Source organism: Polyodon spathula, chromosome 12, assembly GCF_017654505.1.
Source record: "Polyodon spathula isolate WHYD16114869_AA chromosome 12, ASM1765450v1, whole genome shotgun sequence".
In the NCBI taxonomy this organism is placed as follows: domain Eukaryota; kingdom Metazoa; phylum Chordata; class Actinopteri; order Acipenseriformes; family Polyodontidae; genus Polyodon; species Polyodon spathula.
In genome coordinates, this window is record NC_054545.1 from 39849028 (window position 1) to 39874366 (window position 25339).

General features: G+C 39.3%; 1 protein-coding gene across 4 annotated transcripts; it reads left to right on the forward strand.

The window, feature by feature from the left end:
* Nucleotides 1-1291: 1291 nt before the first annotated feature.
* On the forward strand, nt 1292-24505 carry ubtf (upstream binding transcription factor). 4 transcript variants are annotated; one of them, XM_041265589.1, is made up of 22 exons: nt 1292-1616; nt 2495-4088; nt 5140-5252; nt 8643-8824; nt 9100-9183; nt 9713-9868; nt 10764-10828; nt 11443-11563; nt 12042-12152; nt 12878-13011; nt 13344-13485; nt 14490-14531; nt 15043-15150; nt 16410-16565; nt 17604-17750; nt 18308-18418; nt 18791-18879; nt 21052-21241; nt 22330-22377; nt 22736-22804; nt 23203-23310; nt 23643-24505. In XM_041265589.1, the coding sequence occupies exons 3-22, from the start codon at nt 5201-5203 to the stop codon at nt 23751-23753; spliced, it is 2226 nt and encodes a 741-aa protein (XP_041121523.1). In that variant the 5' UTR covers nt 1292-1616; nt 2495-4088; nt 5140-5200; the 3' UTR covers nt 23754-24505. The 4 variants fall into 4 exon arrangements, with proteins under 4 accessions (XP_041121523.1, XP_041121520.1, XP_041121521.1 ...); XM_041265586.1 differs by having other exon boundaries at nt 2495-2602; XM_041265587.1 differs by lacking the exon at nt 1292-1616 and adding an exon at nt 1649-1916 and having other exon boundaries at nt 2495-2602.
* Nucleotides 24506-25339: the final 834 nt, after the last annotated feature.

The window sequence follows — 25339 nt, forward strand, 5'->3', positions numbered from 1 at the left end:
AACCATCTACAATATAACTGGGACCGCTGCTTTGCTAAAGCGAAGTGGGAAAATAAAAAGATTTTAAAGGCTTGGTTAAGACACATTTAAAAAACGATATGTAAGGATAAACAGCCCAATCAAAACACTAAAAGGCACTAGTAAAAAAAAAAAAAATTCTTAATTTCAAATAATAAATTGAGTTGTTTTCATCTCTCTAAACTGAACGCGTCAAAATAGTTTACTTCACCCAGACTGCAATGTATACAAAATAGAATTGTATAATTAATAGAATAAAATAATTAAAAGAAACAACTTTGTTTAGTCTACAATTGAAGATAAACCCCAAACAAAAAACAAAAAACAAACAAACAATACCACACACATTACCTGTCTGAAATGCCTAGACAGTTTTTATTTTCCTTTATTTTTTATCGAGTAACAGCCTAGTATCCCCCTGCCGGTCGCGTTGTCATTCAGCCAGCCCGGAATTAATGCCACACGCTAGCATGTTCCGAGTCAGCCACTGTCGGGTCATCATTTAGAAAGACCAAGCAATAGACTAGTCTAAAGTAATTGGAAATCTGTGGAACTGACATTTAGCTCTCAAACTCGTAATGCAAAATTACTTCCACATATTATACTAACGTCATGCCCGTCTCCTTTCGTGTCTGTGTCTGTGTCTGTGTCTGTGTCTGTGTCTGTGTCTGTCTGTCTGTCTGTCTGTCTGTCTGTCTGTCTCTCTCTCTCTCTCTCTCTCTCTCTCTCTCTCTCTCTCTCTCTCTTATATAAAATGTAATGCCTCCAGGCTTATTGGAATGTTATTAATTTGTTGGTGAGATCCCACCACAGGATTGGTTGGTTCGGGCGACGCCCACAAACAACAAAGGTGGAGCTGGAAGAAATTAAAATGAAACGTAGCTGAAGACTAGGAGTAAAAAAATCTACAATTGAAACTCATCAATTGTAAAAACCGCAGTTTGGGAGTTTCGCTGTGAAAACTGAGTTTTCGCACTGTCCAGTTGTTATATGTTTCAGTAAATATGTGGGGGGGGGGGGGGGATCCCAAGGGTCCCAACTTGATAGTTTCAAACTTACTGACATGAAAAAAAGCAAACTCATTAAAAAAAAAAAAAAAAAAAAAAACTTTGCAAATGATCTTATCAGCTTATTCCAAGTATAACCTTACGGTGTTAAAGTTACTTTTGTAACTTTATAATACTGCAACTTTAAAGGAAATAAACATTTTCTATTTCCAGTTTGACAGTTGGGTAATGTTAAATGTAAAACACTACTACTACTACTACTAATAATAATAATAATAATAAACTGCATTTGCATATCATTTCATATAAATAATAAATCATAATTTTAAAATCTGTAAGGCCAAAATCATGAGTGTCGTGAAGAAACTACGCGGCTGCGATGTGCTTTGGAAGATGTATGGTTTGGGTAATGGTGCTGGAGAGTGATCCGGTGTTATCTGGAATAAAGAGAAGAGCGAGTGAGATGGAGGCGGGGGGATGTTTCCATCTCTGCGGGGACTGAAGTGTTCATGCCCAGGGCCAGCGCTGCAGATCTGGCTAACATTCAACCCAGCCCTCCACAACAAGCGTGCAACAACAACAAAAAAGCAGGTAAGAGACTAAAGCGTTTCTTTAAAAAAAGCACCCCATTTATTTTATAAATCCGGACAAATAAACAAAACAAAAAAACGGTTATGATGGTCTCGTTGGGTGTTTTGTCGAGGTTTTCCTGTTTTGAAAAATGGGTGCGAGTGTTTCGGGAAGCCCAGTCCTGCAGGGGAAGCGCATTGTGAGGTCGCCATGCCGATGCTCTGGTTCTCTTTCACGGATTGATCTGGCTTTGCACAGTCTAGTCTCGTGTTTGCTTCCTGCAGGCGAGACTCGTTTCTGCATACATCGCGTGCATTAGTGGTGGGTATTTGGTTGATGTTTTCATTATTATCATTTTTATTTATTTGTTTTATGTTTTTTTTTTCCTCTTTGTATTTTAATCGCATTCTTTTAGGGTTGTACCTCCACGCGGTGATTCTCGGGATAACCGTGCAGACTCCCCGGTTTGCCATCTGCGATCTTAGTTAAATTCTCACCGTGTGGAATCGCTTCGTTAATGTTCTGTGAAACCTAATATTTGGTTTGCCGTGTACAGGCTGCTTTTCTTGTTACTGTCTCCGAATCGTATATCGAATTTAACCCAGGTTGGTGTAACGCAGTTTTATCACAAACGTTTATTTTTTTATGCAGCTTCTCTAGCGAGGTTACGACCATGGCGGCTTCAGCGGAGGCTCACGCTGGTCGCCATGCCAGCTCTCTGATCACAATTTCGGATCGGAGATACATTTTTACCTGCTGAATAAATCCTTCACTAGCAACCCCAAATCCAGACACCATAAGCGCCTTTTAAATCACGTTACCCCGTTTCAACAGCGAAACGACAGACACGAGTTATTGCATGAACCGTGTCTTTTTTTTTCCCCCCTTCTTTTCCACAGACTGTATTCGAAGACGATTCTCTGAAGTCGCCATACCCGCCTGAGAGCCGCCTCTTCCCGGATTTACTCTCCTACTTACCAACCATATTGTCTGGACGAATTTAAAAGGTAATAACGTGTAACTTTAATTTAAAAACTAGAATTACGTGTTAGCGCCTTTTGAGAGAGTAAAATGCACTTTGTTGTTTAAAACCTTTTTTTCAAGCGTTGTTTTGGTCGTATCGCCTCTTTGGGATTCTTTAGAGGTCACCACGCCGCTTGTCTGGTTTTGGTTAGCCATCTCAGTTTCAGTTTTTTCAGAATTGCAGCTGTCTTTTCTTTTTTAGATTCTTCACCTTGTTAAAGCTAAAGCAACATTAAATGAACCACAAAGAAACGGTGTCCATTTTTTTTATAGATAGAAAGTGGCTACATTGTTAACAGATATCCAGGGGAGTTGCATAAACACACCCGAGATGAAAGCAAAGTACCTTGGATACACAGTGTCGATTCTTACCCTTTTAAACCGCTGATGGTGATGCTTCAGTAGTCAGGGTGAATTTAGGTAATATCGGTTTAATGGAGCTCGCTTATGGGAAAATTATCATTTTTTTTTTAAATCCTTGTTGGAGGCTGTATATTTGCAAATCAACATATTTAGTTAACTATTCCTTTCTTACACTTCCCCCGATTGAGGGGAAAATGCGGTTATTATGGGGTTTAAAAAACCCAGAAGGTACTGTATTTTAAAGCCAGTCACAAACTCTACAACATATATATGGTTTGTCTTTTTTGTTGCCCGTATTAACACTAGACTAAATAGGGGGATAAAGCACTTAAAAATGTCTAAAACGGTCTGATTTAATTTTGTTTAAGACGACGAATTCTCGGTCGTTCACAGAACCTAACTGGTTGAGCAGCCCTGCTGTTGCTGCAACAGCCGCCATTTCAGGATTGAGATTCTGAAACTCCTGGGTGTAGAAAAAACAAAACAAAAAAAAAAAAAACCTTTCACGGTTATTTTTATTTTCCGTAACCAAATTGGAAAGTGTTTTGTCAGTTGGCTTTAAAAACTGTAACTCCCTTTTACACAGGATATATCCAGATGCATAGCTTGTATGTTAATCATATTAGCGCATTTCATTTGGAAAATGTCGCACAGACGTGAAGATGGGGGAGTAGGCAGCAGCTGGTTCCGCATGCTAAGGGTGATAGCTCAGGCGAGTCGAGCGGTTTGCAGTCAGCCAGGCTTCATTTCCCCTCAACAGCAGGGGCTGAGACGAGATCTTCCGTGATCACCTGGTGTTCACCGCGGCAGCCTGTCAGCGTTGCTTTTTTCCCCTCCTCTTGCACACAGTGTCCATGTTTGTTGAGCCCGCAGCATCGGAAGGCGTTAGTTGCCTGTACTTGTTCGGAGAGAGACAGATTATACAAAGCATTTAGGAAGGTAGTTGCGTTTCGCAGTGCTGATCGACTGCTGCGTTAACATTGAGGTCTGAAGCCGTCACTAGTCTATAAATAAACGTGTCTTCCAATGCAATGCAAACGCTTGGAGGGGCGGTGTAGTGCAGCGCATTTAAAACATATTGATGGGGCCTCGAGTTTTTGGGCAAAGGTGATATTTTCGTATAAACCATTTCTTATAGAAAAAAAAAGTTTAGTAGTAATATCTGTTTGACATTTTTGAATATCGACACTGCAGTAAATATGTATTAAGAGTTTATAGATATAGTAACTGAAAAAATATATACTGTTTTTAATTTGGTAAATAAAAAAAATACAAACTAGCAATGCATAGTAAAATGTGTAGTTAATTTTTTTTTTTTGTATGTTACAAACAAAGTAATGTAAACAACTAGGGCTGCCAACAAGGCCTGCTTTCTGATGAAGCAAGACTACTACAGGAGTTCTCAAACTCTGTCCTGGGGACCCCCTGTGTCTGCTGGTTTTCATTCCAACCGAACTCTCAAGTACTTAACTACCCTTAATTGAACTAATACTTTCAGCTCTTAAACAGTTGCACTTCAAGTTACTTATCAAATGTTGTGGCTAACTTGAAATATGCAACTGTTCAAGAGCTGAAAACAAGTTAAAAGGTCTAATTAAGTAAATTATCAGTTCAGTTAAGGGTCTAAGTAATTTAGAGCTAGGTTGGAATGAAAAGCAGCAGACACAGGGAGGGGGCTCCCAGTACCTAGTTTGAGAAGCTCTGGTGTACGAATACCTAAACAATGGAAGACTGCAAAACAGTATTTTTCAGTTTACAATTTTAGCTTAAAATATCAGACAGCACTGTTTTTACATCAAGCTAATTATTCAGTATTTTTCTTTTAACAGAAGACTCTTATTACATACCAGTTAAGGCTATTTCAGAAGTAATTATGAGCTTAATTAGTCACACCTCCTCCGAATTGGAGACTTTCTCTCTGCTTCTAGAATTACACCCGAGAATATAAACAAACTGGTCAGTCAGCAAAACCATCTCCAGACATTGCTGAGGAAATGTAAGAATGTAGTAAAACTGACCAGTGGATTATGTTTTATTCTAATAAGTTAAATGACAGTGTCTTCAAGATCAGGAATGACATTTAGTTTTATTTAGGTTTGTTTTCTAGTATTTCTAAACTGATTACATCCAGAAATCTTGATGCATTGCTGTGTTTTAGACCATTCTGCAGAACAGAGGAGCAGTAAACTGAGACCTAGCCAGGTGCGCTACACCCGAGTATGAACGGAACTATGGAGTTGTCTGATGAAGTCATTGCTGTCAAGGAAAAAGGTAAGGGATGAAGCAAAGGTTGGGTTTAGGACAAAAAGAACACAAAGGAAATATCTGGATGTTTACTTGATTTAAAACAGTGTGTAAAAACAATGTACATTAAGATGACAAGTGATGAAAACTAATTGCTATGAACAAATTAGAAACTTGCATGAACTAGTCCTGGGTTTCAGAACTACCCTCAATTAAGTAGATTATTTACATGGTCAGGAGGCAGGTGTTTGTGCAGTGATCCACTAGTTGTTCCTCTCCTAGCGCTGCAGGAACAAGTCGCAACCCTACAGACTTATTCATGCAATCTGTCCAGGGCAGATTTACGTTCTTAGAATGTTGCAAATGGTGGTTTGTGAATCGTTCCATACCAAACCAAATGACTCAATCTTAATTGAATTCATAAATAAAGCAAATAATTTGTCATTGTGTCATCCTCTAAATGTGATAATATGAAAGTGTGGAGAAAAAAAGGAACTGCCCATGATCCAAAATATACCACCTCATCTGTGAAACGTAGTGGAGGTAGTGTTATGGCTTGGGCATGTATGGCTGGAACTGGCTCACTTGTCTTCATTGATGATGTGACTGCTGACTGCAGCAGCAGGATGAATTCTGAAGTGTACAGAAACATCTTGTCTGCTCAGATACAACCAAATGCCTCCAAACTCATTGGACAGTGCTTCATCATGCAGCAGGACAATAACCCTAAACACACTGCCATAGCAACCAAGGAGTTTTTCAGGGCCAAAAAGTGCAAAATTCTTGACTGGCAATCACCTGATCGGAATCCAATTGAGCATGCATTTCACATGCTGAAGACAAGACTGAAGGCAAGAAGCCCCCGAAACAAGCAGGTACTGAAGATGTCTGCAGTACAGGCCTGGCAGAGCATCACCAGGAAAGATAGCCAGCGTCTGGTGATGTCTGTGGATCGCAGACTTCAGGCAATCATTGATAGCAAGGGATATGCGACCAAGTACTAAACATGACAACTTTATTGTACATAATGTTAATCTGTCCAGATACTTTTGGTATCCTAAAATGGGGGGACCGTGTACAAAACGTGCTGTAATTACTAAACGGTTCATCCGATATGGATGAAAATCCCCTCAAATTAAAGCTGACAGTCTGCACTTTAACTTTGTCACTTAAAATAGGCTTTAGCTGTTTGTAAACGGTACAGAAAAACACAAAAATCAGCTTTGTGACTTATAACTCACCTGGGGTGTGTGGATAATAGAGTATATCCTGTCGCCCCCTGTTGTGCCCTATTGCTTATATATATACACACACACACGCACACACACACGTATGTAGTGTTGCACACATAACTATTGACACCCTGTATATGAAAGGTAATTCACTAATTTATTGAGTGTAATAAATATTGTTAAACTATACTTTAGTCAGTGTGGGGCTGTCAGCAGTTTATGGTGATTTTTACATTTTAGACTGTCAGATATCACTTAAAATGGGGAGGTATCGATTTAAAAACTTGTAATTACAAGATGAGATTCTCTGCTTTTACATTCATCTTCACGCTATGTATTGTTTTCAGTACCAGTCATTAATAATGGGATAAGTGTCTTCTGATCTGAAATGTCATCTGCTTCTACTTGTGTTTTTAAGGACTAATTGCTGGCCATGGCTGCAGTTAGTTTACTGTATATGAAACAAGCTGTGTGATTAATTGAATCTTCATTATTGTGTAATGCAGTATGTATGTTTATATTCAAAATAGTAGAAAGTTAGAAACTGGGTGTACAGGATTTAATTAGATCCTAAAGTTGTGTCAATTTTATAACACAAAAATAAGTTGGAGGATAGTGCAGAATTAAGGATAACTATAACTCTGGTATATTATCAGAAAGGCTGTTATGTGCAGAGAAAACGAGTCTCTGCTAACCTAAGCCTAGTACACATTTTTATAAGCCCATTTTAGAAACATCTCTTCAGACACGTACAATCAATTTCAGAAAATACCACTAATACTACTACTAATAATAATGCAAACGGTGAACAGTTGAAAGCATTTTCTTAATGTATGTAAAACCCATGGATAAATGTCTTGGGTCATGTTGGCCTGAGGCATTATGTTTACAAAATAATTTCTAAAATAACTAAACAGCAAAGAGTTTAATTTTTGTTTAAGTAAATGGGCTCCAGAAAGATCCTTAGCAGACAGGGATAACATACAAAACTGGACCATGTATATTCACTTTAATTACTTGATAAGAGAAATACAAGTGCTTAATAATTTAATTAAGTTAGGCCTTATGTGGCAGTGTGAAAGCCCTGCTGGTGCACGTGTGTGGGGAATATTGGGTGGCAGGGAGGGAGTTAAAGTCCTCCCTGCACAAACACATGGGGATGTGGCTGGAGCAATCACTTGAATAAATAACTAAAACATAAACCTGTGGATGGAGCGTAATTAATTTAAAGGGTGATCAAAAATATTTAAATAAAAAAAAAAAAAAGTGGTTTTATTGACATAATTTTAACCCCATCCCTGTCAAATTGACACATAATCTATTAATGTGACAGGAACCCTGTCCTGCCATGTTGTTTTATTTAATTTACATGCTGTTTATGAATTGGTTTCCTTTGCATGGTATTTTTTTGATGTAGTTATGAATTCTGTTGTATAAACGATTATGAACATTGTCATTTTTGCAACCAAATGCATTTCAGGCATATCTGTTTGCATATTCAAATATTTGAGTAACATTGTTTTTAATGACCATTGGTGAAATACAGTAGCGATGTAGTGATTTTGGTCAGTTATGCTGATTATTGATACATACCCTCAATCACAATGCAATAGGACATATTAAGCATCTTGATTAATCAGTACGCATTGAATCGTTTCTCCACCTTTTAACATACATTTTAAGCTCATTACATTCTTCCGGCTACCTGTGTTTTAATCCAGAATTAAGGTACTTGCAGTCAGAAGGTGAAATACAATGTAGCTAACTTGACCAGTTCTAGGTTAATTGGCACAGACCTAAATTTAGGAATTAGTTACTTGGTTTTACTTTCACACTGTCAATTGAACCCAAGTATAATGTAAATTGAACTTGACTATATACACTCGCATACAGACTTGGAGGGTCCTCAAGATTACATTAGTATATGTAACGTTTTTTTTATAAATTTGTGGATTAACCCAAATGCAATACAAAAGGTCTATTAGAGACTGTTCGAGAGAATGCAATGCAGTTGCCGTGCTTACCGTGCAGAGTGTGACAGACAGACAGACAGACACAGTCTGCACACAAGGCTCCACGTTTTGTCTTAGGAGCCTGAAAGCTGTGCTTCACGAAGCTTTGATTATGTTTCTTGTTCCACTGAAGGAGTCGGTTTATCCAGCTGATTTTGCTCCTTTTTCCCTAGCTTCAGAAAACTGGCCCAAAGAGGACTTGCTGGGCTTGCTGGAGAGCATGAGAATCAACCTTCCCCAGAATGACCTGACCAAATTCAAAACTGCAGAGTCGCATCTGGACTGGGGCAAGGTGGCGTTCAACCAGTACACAGCAGACATGTGCAAAGAGAAGTGGCTCGAGATTTCTCAAGAGGTCAGTTTACTGCAGTGGTTATGGGATTCACAAGCACTACGTGTGTGTGATTTTATTATTTTTATTTTATTTTTTTATATATATCTATATAAACAATCTGACCTCATCATCATCATCATCATCACTGTGTGTAGAGCCTGTACACAGGGCACTTAATTGGCAACAAAGGACAAGGCCAAAATAGACGTGCACTCTGCTGTGTCGCTGTGCACTCTGCTGTTTGCCCCTCCTGTAGCAGCTTACTGACCTGGCTCTTCCCTTCCTTCCTGTCTCAGGTGCGGAAGTTCCGCACACTGTCCGAAGTCATCTTGGACGCTCAGGATCATGTGAAGAACCCCTACAAGGGCAAGAAGCTCAAGGTGGGTACAGCTGTCTAATAGAGCTCTCGGGCTGTGGTTTTCATACCCCTTCACTATTAGTATAGTCCATCTTTACATGAAATACCTTTTCTTAACTTAAAACATCACTGTATCCAGGTCATGGTAAGTTTTGTCCTCAATGCACCTGCACAGTATAAGCTTTGAAACGTGAATATTATATCTTGTATAGCAAGTGTTGAAGTCCGGTGTAAAAAAAAATTTTAAAAAATATTGCAACAAAAGGACTAGGCAAATTGCACCAATTCTCTGAATTCAGCTGTTTTAAGATTTCTTTTCCATACACTATACTGCAATTGGATACTCAATGAATGTTCATGGTGTGCTCTGGTTATTTCACTCAAAAGGAATGCTGTGGACAACACGTTCACTCCCTTCTTGCAATAACTACTGCACCCCACTAACGTCCATACAGTATATACCCTCCGACATACTCTGGATGTAGGTCATTATATCTGTTTTTCAGTTCACAGACGATCTTGTAGTAATAATAATATGTGATGTATTCCAGAAACACCCTGATTTCCCGAAGAAGCCCCTGACTCCCTACTTCCGCTTCTTCATGGAGAAAAGAGCCAAGTATGCCAAACTGCACCCAGAGATGAGCAACCTGGACCTCACCAAGATCCTGTCCGTAAAGTACAAGGAGCTACCAGACAAGAAAAAGGTGGGTAGACAGCAGGGGCACTGAGGCTAGGGTTCCCCCACTCTGGGATAGGTCAGCAGAGTCCTTCAGTTCCAAGCACCGAAAGTAAAACGGTCTTACTGGAGTGCTGGATACTTAGAGAGAGAACTTCAGACAGCTTCCAAATTGAAAGACTGACAGGGAGGGAGGGGTCTTATCAGTGAATTAGTCCACAGTGTGCATCAGAGAGAACTTCAGACAGCTTCCAAATTGAAAGACTGACAGGGAGGGAGGGGTCTTATCAGTGAATTAGTCCACAGTGTGCATCAGAACTGTCTGTCTGAACTTCTGTTATGTGGCTTTAAGACATGTTCAGTAATACAAATATAAATAAATAAAGCCTCTTGGAAGAATGTATTTGCTCTAAATGGTCTTGAAGTGCAAAATAAAATGCAGGAGTGAATTAGGTTGCTGTTTGTAACTATTTCTATAATATTTATTTTGGTATACTTTAAGAGCTAACCATGACTTCAGCAACATTATCACTGGTCCCCTTTATTATAGATATTTTTTCTGTCTATTATTATTATTATTATTAGTAGTAGTAGTAGTAGTAGTAGTACTAGTTGTTTAAGAGGAGATTTGCACATTTTCTTTAAATACGCTACAGGTTTATATAGTTTAACTGCTGCTTCCCACAACCTCATGTGGTCTAATTGCAGCTATACCATTGGAGTAGGATATGGGTACCAGGAAGGAGCAGTTTGATCTTTTACTCTGCAGTCTTGTGTTGAAAACAACATTCTGTTTGTACGTTACTCTAAAAACAGTTACAGCTCTTGAAACCATCATGAAGTTTTATAATTCTGCTATTTCTATTCTGTTATGTCTGTCTGTCTTCTGGTGCCTGATCTTTCCTGTCCTTGTCTTGCTGCAGATGAAGTACATGCAGGACTTTCAGAGGGAGAAGGAAGAGTTTGAACGCAATATGGCAAGATTTAGGTGAGCTGGATGCCTGTTGCAATTGTTTATTTACAGGAATTGCAGAAAACATTACCAGGGCTTTAGGCTCCTCATCAGTAGTAAGTTGGTACTATGTTATTGTTTACAGCTATTTTCAATGGTTATGGGTTATGTTGCTCCAATATTAAGTTATCAAATTAGGCTGATTTTGCCTTGACTTGCATTTGAACTGTTCGGAGCAAGCAGAGTTAAAAAGCCACATTGTTACATGATTTGAATGAAATAAGGAAGGCTGTTCAGTCCTGGCACTTAGAATTCTCCAAGCAAGCTCAAAAGAGCTCAAAGCAAGGGAAAGGCTGATTTTAGAGAATTGTGATATTACTCAGTAGTGGAACAACCTAGAACCGTTCACTGCAAACGGCATAAAATAATAGATGTGAAAAAGCGATTTAAATGAAGCTACTGGTCTCTTAAATGGCCATGATAAAATTGGTTCTTTCTGTTAATATTAATTTGATCTTAATGTGGAAACACATCGGTGCAAGGATAAAATCTGGATTGCAGGCAGGATATCTGAAACGAGCAGCTTGAGTTGCATTTATAAATGTAAATGCCCACAATTACATTTTTGGTATGACTCTTCCTGTGTTTAGGCAGGAGCACCCTGACCTGATCGAGAACTTTAAACGCTCGGATGTCCCGGAGAAACCCAAAACACCCCAGCAGCTCTGGTACTGTCACGAGAGGAAGATCCACTTAAAAACACACCCTGATGTAAGTGTAGTTCCACCCCCTGCCACTAGGGACAGCAACATGACTCAACATCTTCGAGACAGAAACTCCAGTTTCCCCAAGGGCTGACTTTTTTTTTTGTTCTTTATATAGAAGAACTTAGCTGTCTAAAAAGCATGCTTTACAGCCAGCTAGTGTTTACTGATTCAGAGTTTTTTTTAATAAATTGTGGACATTTTTGTTTGTTGGTATAGGGATCCCACCTGATCTCCTGTACAGTGTAAAGCTCGTTTGGGGTCCTAGTACGTAAAAAAACAAAAAATCTCAAACAATACTTGTAAGAATGCAAATGAGATTTACATTTTTAATTATTAAACTTTGATTATTTACCCCTATTCCTGTTTTGGAAAATGACCGCTGATGAAGGCACTTGTTGAAATCTTTGTCCACTGGACTTGTTTGGTTGTCTCGTTTTCATAAATATTGTCTGACTTGGATTGGGTGTCCTCTTGCTTTTCAGGCCACAACCAAGGATATCAAAGAAGGCCTGGGCAAGCAGTGGTCCCAGCTGCCTGACAAGAAGAGGCTGAAGTGGATCACAAAGTCTCTGGAGCAACAGAAGCAGTATGGGGTGCGTGTGCAGCAATCGTAATGACCTAGGGATCCCCATGTAAGGGTTCTTGCTAGGGGTGTGATGAGACACTAATGTCCTGATACGATGTGTATTGCGGTACATGTGGTGGGTCACTTGTATGGTGCATAACAAGGTCAAATGGTCATTTAATGATGGACAAGGTAAAAAGTTAATGAGATGGGGAGAGTGTGTTTTCATACCAACTAGAAAACATTGTTCTTGATTTCAAGAACCACTTGGTGAACTACAATGAGCTATGTTACACTTTTGGTCTTGTATCACGAGACATACCTCTATTACAATACGGCATATCATGCACAGTGAGTCATTACACTTCTAGTTAAGGGTAAAACCCTTTTTTTTTATGGAGTCATATCCTGGATAGAAAGCCCATTAAAACTCCCTTGTTCTTTCACCATGTGATTTAATATAGAAATTGGATTAATTTGTGGTTTAGTGTTGTTGACAGGGAATTACACCCCGCAGTATTTCACAAAGCTATGTACACTAAACTGTGATTTTATTAAAAGAGAAAAGCAGCTTTTCATATCTCAAAACTATAACTGAAGAACTTTAATACTTCAGAGGCGTGGAGTTAAATTATTGGGTGGTTTATTTCAATCCTTTTTCAATGTGTGCTTTTCTCCACTTAAAGGCCTGGAGTAAATGGCTTTATGAATTCCCCCATTGTTTCTGTATAAAGCGTGTTTGTGTTTGAGCAGGAGATGATGCGAGGGTACATCCAGCAGCACCCTGAACTCAACATGACCCAGGAGGGGATCACCAAGTCCACCCTGACTAAAGCTGAGCGGCAGCTGAAGGACAAGTTCGATGGCAGACCCACCAAGCCCCCTCCGTGAGTACTGGGACTGTTCGAGAGTCGAAAACAAGTCTTAGAAGCACAGTTACCTACCTACTAAATACCTACTGTATGTATGTTACGCCGTGTAATTATTTGTGTATCTAAAGAACTGTGTGTCCACTAGTGATGGAATCTGCTAAAGATATTCTGTACCACAAATTACTGATCATTTCTTAATCTAATCAAAGTGTACTGTCTCTCGGGTCTGTGGGGCACTTCTATCAGAATCTCAACTGATCCTATTTATCTAATAGTGGGATGCATTCCTGATTTGATTGATTGAGCGAGTCTTGTAACATGGCATGCCCCCTCTGTCCTCTCCTCAGGAACGGCTACTCCCTGTACTGTGCCGAGCTCATGTCCAACATGAAGGACGTCCCCAGCACAGAGCGCATGGTGATGTGCAGCCGACAGTGGAAGCTGCTGACCCAGAATGAGAAGGACAGCTTTCAGAAGCGCTGCGAGCAGGTGTGGGAGAGGGGTGTGGGTTGACAGAATACACTAACTGGACCTGGAGTGACCTGTTCATGTGGGAGTCTTTGTGATTCATTCAGCTTGAGTAGTAGAGTACAGTCTTGTTTTTGTGAGTTATAATAAGTTAATACATCATGTGTAGGGTGTCTTGTTAATTGAAGTTAGGAAAAAATATATACAGTAGTAAAAATATATTAAAATAATCTGTTTTGATTAGTGATTGTCTAATGTAATTAATGACTTTAATTGGCCACACGTGCCATTAATCTAAAATAAGAGAAAAGGAACACGTAGCTAGAAATGGTAAAATACATGACTTTTTAGAAGTTTAAAATGCCTAATTAAAGCAAGAAGTGGTCTAACATTTTCACACACGTGCCTACTGTTTCTATATTGCGGATTACTGACAAAAAATTGAAATTCTCACACCCAGAGATTTTCATGCAGGCACGTATATAAAGGCTGACTTAATTGCTAAATAGAGTCCAGTACAGTTAACGTTGTTGGGTGATACGATTAAAATGTCAAAAGAGAGAATGAACATCATTTGACAGTCAAGAGCCAAAACCTTACATGATGATCAGTAAGTAACATATCTTGAGGTGGTGTTCTACATTTGCACACTACTGTATCTTCTCCATCCAGCTCTCATGCTTTCCAGTGGTTTGCTTTGGATATAGCCTAGCTACACATTATTGCATTGCAAGTAAAGAACCATGATGATTGATTGATTGAAAAACGCAGTCTATCAAAATGGAAGTATGCAAAAAGCTTTCCATTTGAATTCTGCTTATTGAAAAGGAACCATTCTTCGTTTATTATAGGGTTAGGGTTACTTTGTATGTTGTAGGTACCAAACATTACTGAAGAGATCTGTCAGATTTAATGCAGTATTTTGTGGTTAGGTTTTGGTGAATTGGCCCCTATATTTAATTGTAAAGTGCAATTTGTTTTATCATGAAAACTGATTTAACATTTTTTAATTTCGTTATTTTCAGAGAAAGAAAGCATATGAAATTGAGATGAACCGGTTCTTATGTGTAAGTGGTTTTTTAAATGTATCTAATTTATTTATTTATTTGAATCCTAGGAATATGCAGAGTTAAATGATTGGTTTTTAAAATCAGTGCTACACAATGATTGCTCAGACTCAGATAGTCCAGAGCTTGTATTTAAGCAATTTGCTTGTGTCGTGTAGTACTGTCCTCTCCTAAGTTTTTATCCTTGTTGTGCTTTTTCTTTCTGCTTAGATACACAGATATTATTTTACATTAAAATTGCTACGTTAAATATATTTGAGCAGTTATACCAGTCTTTCCGACCATCTGAATGTGCCGTGACGAATATAGTTTTGGAAAATGTTGTATATTCTGATTAAATATCTGATGACTTCAACACAATAAACGTGATACCAGAGCAACCTCTACTCTTGCACTTTGTCTTATACTGTGAAGTCAGCCCCTTCAGTTTAAATGTGTGTGTGGCTGGGAAGGGTCTCTCTCTGTGTCTCGCACTCACTCACTCACTTCCCGTCTGTTTTTGTGTTGTCAGAGTCTCTCCGAGGAGGAGCAGCAGCGTGTGTTGGGAGAGGAGAAGATGCAGGGCTTCAACAGGAAAGGAGCTGGTAACGCTCCCTCCAAGAAAAACTCCACCTTCAAGGTGAACACACAGCATATACAGGGGCTTGAAGACAGGCCTGTTAGTGTCACAAGATCCACTTAACAGGGCTAAAAATGCACCCTAGTGCTGCACCCAGCCCTGGCTTTCAGAACTACCCTCAGCTGAGTATGTTTGTCAGCCTGTTAAATAAACTATTGTTCCATTAGAGCTGCATGAACCATACCTAAAAGTAACCCTAAAGATTTGGGCAAGACTTGCTCACGCTGTGGTAAGTGTGGTCAGTAGTGTTGCAATTTTACCATCTGAAAAAAAGATCCAATTCATTTATTTTTTTTGGCCTTCGTGCTGAACCACCACCACCCCAACATAGTCCAATATAAGGGTAAAAAAACAACTGACTATAAACATAAAAACGAAATATTTTCATTGGCGTGAGGTGAACAAACTTAAATGGCACTCGTTTCAGGTTTTTGTGTAAAAACATTAACATGTTTATATGTTCCGATGAAAGACATGATCGAAAGGGTGTTGCAATATTTCCACATGTGTTCAGTATTTCCAGATGTTTTCATATTTGTTTGATTACATCTCATTCATAAATAAAACAGCTACTTGTAAAAGAATATGCAGGACGAAGTATACAGTATGGTACTGCCAGATCACATTAAAAATTCCATCGCTGCAATTTAAACTTATTTGTATTAATAATTTAGCGTTACAAATTGACATAACTATAAATAAATAACTACAGCGATATTGAAAAATATTGACGATACAATAATTCAGAATTTTTATCACAAAATCTTTATCGTTATATCACAACACCCCTAGTTGTGGGTATGTGAACCTGCGCAGGACTCTGCTCTGTGGCAATAGACTACTGGACTAGGTTTTGTTTTTTTGTGTGGAATGTTTTCTCTTAATTTCTTACTACAATACTCAGTACTGGCAGTACGGCTGATAAATACGTTATTATGAAAATGAAGTATCGTTTAACATTTTTATTGCAGTATTTTTGATAATCATCCCAACACTGGTCAGGTCAGTAGTGGGTGTAGGACTAGTGTGATGTTATGATGAAATCATTCTTAGTTCACTTCTGTTAGTAAGTGTTGTGCAGTTTGACAAATTATGGATAATCCTCTCGTGTTCTTGGTCTCGCAGATTGGGGTGAATCTGTATCGTCTGTAGTGACTGAAGTAAAGTGCATGCAGGCTGTGCGTCTGTATTGGAGGATTGGGTTCAGGGATGGGGGCCGTACGGCAGAGCCTCTCACCGCTGTCCATTTGCTGTTCCAGGTGGGCTCAGACAAACCCAAGCGACCGATCTCCGCCATGTTCATCTTCTCTGAGGAGAAGCGTCACAAGCTGCAGGAGGAGCATCCCGAGCTGGCAGAAAGCCAGCTGACACGGCTGCTGGCCCGCAGGTGGAACGACCTATCTGACAAGAAGAAGGTATGCATGGCAGCTTGGGGACTGCGAGGAAGAGCTGGACATTTGGGTTCTTTTAGTTCTTGGAAATTTGGTTTCTTTACTGTAGCTTTGCTGTATCCCAGTGTGACAGGATGACAGAGGGTTGAGGCTTAGAGACAGAGTAAAGGCAAAAATAAAGTTCTTTATTAAACGAAAATAATCAAATAAATAGAACAGAAAGAGATTCAAACAGAAATAATCAAAATTAACTTACAAAGTAAACTGTCAGGTTCCAGGTCTTTTAAAACAAGACACTCCTTTTTTCCAAACACAAAACTCTCCAACACAAAAGCAAACTCCCCAAACAAAAGAACACCACCAGCCAGGCCCTCTCCTCTGGCTTTTATCCCCTGTGGCTGGAGCCCAATTAATCAATAATTACTAATTATTCAATTAGAGCGCCAGCCACATTCTCAAATGTTTTCCTGGCAGGGAGAAATTTAACCCCCTCCCTGCCAGTTCCAAACATATTCATATAGACGGGGAGTTCCCCGTCACACCTAGCAGTATATCTATCTATCTATCTATCTATCTATCTATCTATATATATCTATATATATATATATATATATATATATATATATATATATATATATATATATATATATATATATATAGAGAGAGAGAGAGAGAGAGAGAGAGAGAGAGAGAGAGAGAGAGATAGATAGATATATATAAATACAGTCCAGATTGTTTGGATATTTTTGTACTCGCATAGAGTAAAACATTTTTTGTCCATTTCTCCATTTTCTGCTCTTCTCACCATATGCTTTAATCTGTCCATATCTCTAGATGTTAGGTATCATAATGGTTAGAACGCATTTTGCCTATTAACAAAATGGCCAATAGTTGAATGAGCTTTGTTAAGGAGCTCTGTGTATTGGGCTCTGGAAGTTGTAGTTTGTGATTGTTCTTTGTGTACCGCAGTGAGCTTTTATTAAGCGATGAGCTACAGTGTTCGTCAGGGCTAGCTGTGCCAGGGCCTCTGCTAAAAGGCTGCCGTTCCTCGCCTCTCCTCAGGAGAAGTACAAGCGTTTGGAGGCTGCGGTGAAAGCGGATTCAGAGAAGAAAGAGCTGGAGGAGCGTGGGCACCTGCCGGAGTCTCCCAAAACAGCAGAGGACATCTGGCAGCAGAGCGTCATCGGGGATTACCTGGCCAGGTACCGGGTGAGTAGCAGCACAAAATTGTTTTATATATAAATGGGAGGGAGGGAGAAACGGCCCTTTTCATTGTGTTGCATGGGGATATATTTTGAAGTGTATCTGTTGCTTGTAAGCTTTTTCCTGTAGGGGATCTGTTTACCCCCTAATTCTTCTCCTGAGGTGCAGTACCAGTCCTCTCCGTGATGTGGTGTGAGCCCCGACTCCAGCCTTATGTTTCTACATGCAGACCACACAAGGATTATTAGTTTCCATTTAATATTCTGAACCTTTTAAACTTTTTTTTGTTAAATATATTTAAAAAGTTTAACACATTGGGAATTTTTGTAACCACCCAGAAAAGCCATCATGGGAAGCCTTGCATCACTTTTTATTAATAATTTGTTTAAGATCTTATGAGACATTTTAATTGTATATGGAAAAGAAAGGGAAGACACATAGAATAACATAAATTGGCATGCACTACACCAATGCCAACACTTTGCTATCCTTTAAAAGTTTAAACTGCTAGCACCCCTAGCCCACAACCCCTCTTATTCCATGTGTTTCCTATTCCATCCCAGAATGACCGTGCCAAAGCACTGCAAGCCATGGAGGCCACTTGGAAGACCATGGAGAAGAAGGAGAAGATCATGTGGATCAAGAAGGCAGCTGAGGATCAAAAGAGATACGAGGTAAAGAGCGGACAAGCCCAGGATATGCTGGAAACGACTGTCCTATTGCACAGCAGTTTGAGCCATTCCAAACTTTACTGTGACCTTTGGCACACAGCCTGTGATGTTTAAAAAACAGGTGCGATATATTGGCTTGTGAAACCTGCAGTCACTGTAGGGATAAACCCAACATCGGTTTCACAGGCTGGTTTATCTTAATCCTCTGTTTAGAATGCAGCTTTTTGCAACAGGGCACATATCTGCAGTGGTGGGCCGGTCGTTCAAAATCGTTAATTTATTAAGCATTAATATCATCTTCTCAAGTCTTGTTGCTGTGCTTGCCTGTCCTGTGTGTTTCTTTGTATTCATGTATTCATGCCTGTTGTCTTTCAGAGGGAGCTGAGTGAGATGCGCGCCCCTGCCACAGTGACAGGCACTAGCAAGAAGATGAAGTTTGAAGGAGAGCCTAAGAAGCCGCCCATGTGAGTACCTCCTGACCATTCAGCATGCACTGCTCCTTTCTGGCAATCCTGACCACTCAGCATGAACTGCTCCTTTCTGGCAATCCTGACCACTCAGCATGAACCGTTCCTTTCTGGCAATGCTTTGTCAAAACTGGGAATCTTTTTTGTACTATTAGAAGTAGAATTTTGATGGGTCTAATACATTGTGACTTATGAGTCAAGTTGTAGGGTGGTGGGTGGGTGGGGTGGAATATAGTCAGGGATTCTAGGTTTGGATTTGGAGGCTTGAAATATAAAATACCAAAGCCAGTGTCTCCCATTCTGTTGTCAGTTTGGTCTGGTAGAAATAAGTAACTGGCACATATTGCAAATATGTTAATTAATATTGATTTAAACAAGAAATGACAGCACTAAAATATATATTGAGTTCTGGCCCTGTGTTAAAATTTGTACGAAGTTGCCCGATTGCATGGTTTACGAAATCAGTTACAAGTGAATTACTTTGAGTAACCGAAGACAGTACTAACCACCCTTTCTCTCTTTGTGGTGGGGCAAGGTTGCAGTTTACTTTCTAAGGCTTTAAACGAGAAAAGAAATCGCAAAGATGCTAGGGGTGTGGCGTTTCACGCAGTGAACCATGATATTTTTCCTGACAATGAGATTAATGGGAGAGACCTCTGTAGCGATACATGTTTTTTTTTTTTTTTTTTTTTTTATGCAAGCAAAATTTGATCATCTAACAAACATGAGCATGCATTAATTCGTGTCTGCATGATTTTATTGATAATATTAGTTTTTTGGGGAATTGGCGTCTAACACAAACGCTGTCTCTCCCTTTAAAAGCATACGTCAGTATTTATGAATTTGCTATGCTGTCAGTCTGTAAGGGGGGAAAAGACATATCACATGTTTTAATAAACTGAAGGACGGTAACAAATAAGCTAATAATAACAATTTAATCAAATACAAATAGTTAAGCGCAGATAGGTGCTGTTTTAACACCAGAAAACAGTAACCTCAGTTTCATGCAACAGTTGTGACGGTGACCAGATGTGTTTGAGTGTAAAAATGTAGTATTTTTAATATCGTAAATAACAGAACCAGCTTACTGCAATTTTAAACTTATTTTTACTGAAAAATAAACGGTAACGTGTAATCATAAGAGCTGTCTGTGTTACATGCTGTCAGATCAGGAATTCACTAACACTGAGCATTGGAGCTGCAGCATGCTGTTTCCTATGTTACACCTGTACACAATTAGAGGTGCCATCACCAATTCTGGAAACAACAATATTTCAAGTTTATTGCAGTCATCCGCTGCACAGATTAACCATTCAGCAGAATGGCAAGTGAGTACTAACAAGTTACTGTTTTAGTATCACTTTAGTGTCTTAACAAGCTGCTGTTGTATTTTAAGCAGTTGAATATGATAGCAACCAATTTGCTCCTGAAGCGGTACACAGCAGCTGGATTTGACGACCAATTTTGTTTGGAGCCCCGATTTTGTAATTTTGTTTTTAAGACTATGAAGCTTATTTGACCAAGTTCTTTATCAGTATTATTGCAAACACTTGCACAAGCAAATGAGACAATTGTGTGGTTTGTATGTTTTCATGCTTAATTTACTGTATTGCGATAAGTATCATATTGTGACCCTCGTGTCGCGGTACATATCATGAAGACACTACCGATACCCTGCCCTAAAAGGTGCACAGTGCCAAGTTGTGTAGTAGATTTGTGATTTTTTGCTTGACCCAGGTAAGCCCAGACTGCAGTGTATTAGATGTGCTGCCTGGCCTGTCTCTAGGTTACTTGTAGGCAGAAGCTGTTACCATCCATAACTTAAACACTCAATCAGAATTAGAATTTTAGAAGTTGTTTAAGATGTCTAATTAAAGCACAAAGTGGTCTAACACTTTTCACACAAATGCCTGTTGTGTCTATCACTGATTTACTGACCGAAAATCTTTAATTCTCATAGGTTTTCATGCAGGTAGGTATGTAAAGGGTATTAAAGGACAAATATTAATGTGTTCTGAAACATTTACACACTTGCTGTAAGTCAAGTAGATACCGTTTTTGCTAGGGCCTTCTCCAGTGATACTAAGCTGATTGCATCAGTACACTGAAGGAAGCCCTAGCCATAGCGCTGGCCTGGTCTCTAAACAGTGCGTCTCATCTGATTCTCAGGAACGGGTATCAGAAGTTCTCTCAGGAGCTGCTGTCGAACGGGGAGCTGAACCAGCTTCCCCTGAAGGAGCGCATGGTGGAGATTGGGGGGCGCTGGCAGAAGCTCACGCAGGCTCACAAGGACCGCTACAAGAAGATGGCAGAGGAGAAGCAGAAACAGTATAAAGTGCAGCTGGAGCACTGGCTGAAGGTAAGAGCTGGAGGAGACACTGCTGTCACAAGAGAGACCAAACCCTGCACATGATGCACAGTCTGCAGCTGTGGGCAAAAGTTTTACATTAGCTAGAATTTTAGGATTGAGACAGAATAAGCAAAAACCTATATAAACATCATTTTAGATCATATTTCAGTTAACATCTCGTAATCAAAGAAACTACAAAATGATACCGCAAGTGTCTACCGGAAACCATAATAGTAGTACAGTATTTCCGGTTAGATTTCAAAATGTAACTTTTTTCAATGTCAGTTTTTCGTGAAGTATGTGGGAAAACTACAGCGATATGCAAGTCAATATCTTAATGTAACTTGATACAGCAGGTTTCATTTGACCTTTTATTTAGAAAATGTATTAATTCTACGGAGTGATGCAAAACTTTCTGTCATGACAGATTTTGAATGTTAATTGTACCATAAAACAAAGGTGGAATGGGAGGGAAGTGTATAAAAGCACAGCTCATACACATAATGTTGTACCTTGTGAAAGTGCAGAGATTCCTAATCATGCTTTTAACCCTTTGCAGTTCCTTTGTTCAGCGCCTGTCAGGCGCGTCAGGTCTAATTTATTTTCACACAAGCTGTTTATTTTACACTCGCTGTTTTAAAAGTAATTTTATTCACAGTAAAACAGGTTTAAAATGCACTGCATATCAACATGACACTCAGTATTGTATCACCAGCCCCGCCCCACTCCTTGTTCGCTGTATTTATCACGCATCTCTTCATAGTAGTGCATACTCCTACTCCATACTCCTGATCACTCGTTTTATCACCAAACTACCACTATTTTTAGGCTTTTATAGTGCTCTGAAATACTATCTACTTAGGGTTATTTAATGTTTAAACAGGTCTGCAAAAATATATATATTCTCTGCGATTTTAAGTAGACCCCTAATGCCTAGTTTTGTTATTTGCACTAATCTTGGACTGTTCTTGTTGAGTTTACATTAGTGTTGCTGACTAAACCAGAACTCTAGTTTTATAATGAAACATCAGAAGTTCCAAACGAGTATATACATGTGAGTGTGTTTTTCAACTTGTATTTATCCATCTTTATTTCAGAGCCTGTCCTCACAAGATAGAGCGATATACAAAGAGTACACATCAAATGTAAGTAAAAATCAGTGAAACAAGGTTTGTAGGAGATAGTCTGTTCACTTTATTAGGATGCACGTGCAGCTGAGAATTTGTAGACTTTTAAAATGTCTAATTCAGTTTACTTCAGACAAGTATGTTAACTTAGAGCTTTTCATTCTCAAACTACTACCAAGCCTTACTCCCATGCCAAGCCTTAAGATACTGTCCCGGAAGCCCATGGGCTGGGCTAAACGGAACTCCTTCTGCTGTCTGGGTTTAAATTAACCCTTGGGTCAAACACTTCAGTTACTTTGTTTTGGTGTCTATGCTATTGAAGATGCACTAGCCTCCCAGTCTAAGTTCATTAGAATGTCATTGTTTGATTTTACAGAAACGCAAAAGCACTTCAAAACCAAGGGGAACAATTGCCAAGGTGAAGGCTGTCGTGGCCAGGAAATCTGTAAGTTCAATTGTATTTTAATTGTTTTTTATTTCTTAGTGTATCTGCTTCCAGGGTTATGATCTATGTAAGCCCAGGAATCTGGTATGACTGGGATCCCTATAAGACCTCTTGACAGGTCTAAGCTCAACCAGCTGCTCGGAAGCAGACGTGTACTGTATAAGTCTTACGTATTTTTTTCTACAATAGCAGCAGACCAATTAACCTTCTGACCTGCTCCCAAACTACTTTGTTTAATTATACTGTTAAACATGGAGTGGCATGGGCCTCCTGGACAGCAGTTGCCTCTGCTGTGTCAAACGGTTTGCCCTTCATTTAATATGATGAGATTATCAGGTGAGTGTTGATTATCATGTGTTCGATGTTGGTGAAATAATGGCATGTTGTTCCTTTGTCAGGACACAGAGGAGGAGGAGGATGAGGAGGATGAGGAGGAAGAGGAAAAAGAGAAAGCTGAATCTTCAGAGGAAGACTCCTCCAGCGATGAGGAGAGCGAGGGGGAGGAGGTAGGGGACCCCTGAACTCTAATCCAGTGAACTGGGGTGTTGAAAGGGGGCAGCCTTGTTGGTCTGCACCACCATCCTTGGATCTTTTGAATAGGTGGATTTCAGAAGTCTGCATATACACAAGCCAGTTGCTTGCTTTATATGTTTAAATGCTAAGAGGAAGGAAAGGAGTATCAGTGGGATTTGCCATTGGCATTTCATCTGTGGTGAATTGATGTTCAAATTATTCTCAATCAGTGTTATAAAGAGGGAGCAGTGTAATCGCTGGGGCAGAGTCATGCCCACAGTGTTATAAAGACGATGCAGAGAGTCTAAAGCATTTGTCCTTGTAGAATGAAGAGGAGGAGGAAGGTGACGAGGAGGCCGACGACAAGGAGAACGAGTCCGAGAGCAGCAGCAGCTCCTCCAGCTCCGAGGAGACCTCGGACTCCGACTCGGACTGAGCCCCGAGACCCCATCCCAAAACCAGCTCCCTCTTCAAACTGCTTCAACTGCACTTGAGTTTTAAAAAGAGAGGAGGTGGGACGCCATTCACCGTGTGTGAGCTGGAACAGACTCCTTAACCAAAAGCCTGTCCAGCATGGATGCAACCTTGGCACGCTGGTTAACTAGAAAACTGCCCCTTTCCCAATCCCCAGCCATTATTTTAAACCTTCCCTGAGCCCATAAAAAAACACCCTTCTCCCTCCACACCCCTTCCATACTAGATGGTTTAAAAAAATAAATAAAACCAAAAACACCACTCAAATATGCTGAATGACAAAAAATAAAAAAAATGTACGTCTCCTCAGACTAGCGGATTCAGCTCTGGACTGTCAATCATGAAGATGCTTTTACCACTTGATTCCAATTGGAGAATTTGGGAGGGAGGGGTGGTAGGGTTACTCAGATATTTAGGTACTGACTAAATCTAGTACCACGGAATGGCCAGCAGGAGTCACTGGACACAGAAAGCCGAATTAACAATCAACTGATGTATTCTAAACAGGTTAAATTCCCTGACAGTGAATCTGAGAATTAATAAACAGGACAGAGGACCACAGACCTGTATTTTTTTTGAGTTTAGACTAAAGAAAAAGTGTATAGTCAACAGGGACTTTTTTATTTTTATATTTTAATTTAATTGTTTAATTTCAGGAATACTAAAGCCATGTTTAGTGTGTAGTTCAAATAAAGGCAGACGGTTTGCTTGTAAGTGTTCTGCTATTTCAGTGTATCGAGTTAGTCTTACAAGAAAATGGAATGTGTGTTTGTGTGTGTGTGTGTGTGTGTGTGTGAAGCACAAGTTCCTTTTTAAACATCGGCCTAAAATGAATTTCCAATGTATGTATTGTTTACTTGGTACCACATAGTCTTAACAATATCAGAGGGTCTGGGTTTGACTCGATTTATTAAAATACCCAGTTGGAAAAGCGTATAAAGGCACTTTGTTATTAAAGTCAGAGGTAGACCACTATATTATTTCAGTTTTTCTTTATCTTTTACCAGTAATGTATTTATAACCAGCAAGCTTACAATTGATTAATTCACAGAATAACTCCTTGTGGCATACCCTATACCTTCCTTTAAATCTTGTGTGAATGTGAAAGATGCCTGCTGTACTGTACACATTTTTAAAAAAAAAAAAACTTTTTTTATTTAGTATGTTAAAGAATTGGCCTGCAGACAGTTCTCCGTTTTGGAGGTTGTTAGGTAAAGTAGATATTTTTTGGGTGGAGACAAGTCCTATTGATCAGGGGCATTGCAGGTATTTTATTCAATGATTTTTGTTAACCACTATTTTAATTATTTTTATTGACCATTCACCCCGAATCATCTATCATTTTATTTTTTTAAACTACACTTAACAGTCCTCCTATTATTTTTAAATGAGTGCAGCAGTGTTATGAGGCTGCTGTTAAAATAAGAACTATTTCTAATCCTGCATGCTTATCATTTACCTACACCCTCTTAGGACTACATTATATTTATCTAATTTAAATGAAATCTGTGATTCAGATTTAATTTTGTATTTCTACAATATGGCTTA

Coding starts and splice junctions, on each gene's coding strand:
- ubtf (XM_041265589.1), top strand. CDS start 5,201: ATGAACGGAACTATGGAGTTGTCTGATGAAGTCATTGCTGTCAAGGAA. Junction 13,012..13,343: donor AGACCCACCAAGCCCCCTCC/GTGAGTACTGGG, acceptor TCCTCTCCTCAG/GAACGGCTACTCCCTGTACT. Junction 13,486..14,489: donor TTCAGAAGCGCTGCGAGCAG/GTGTGGGAGAGG, acceptor CGTTATTTTCAG/AGAAAGAAAGCATATGAAAT.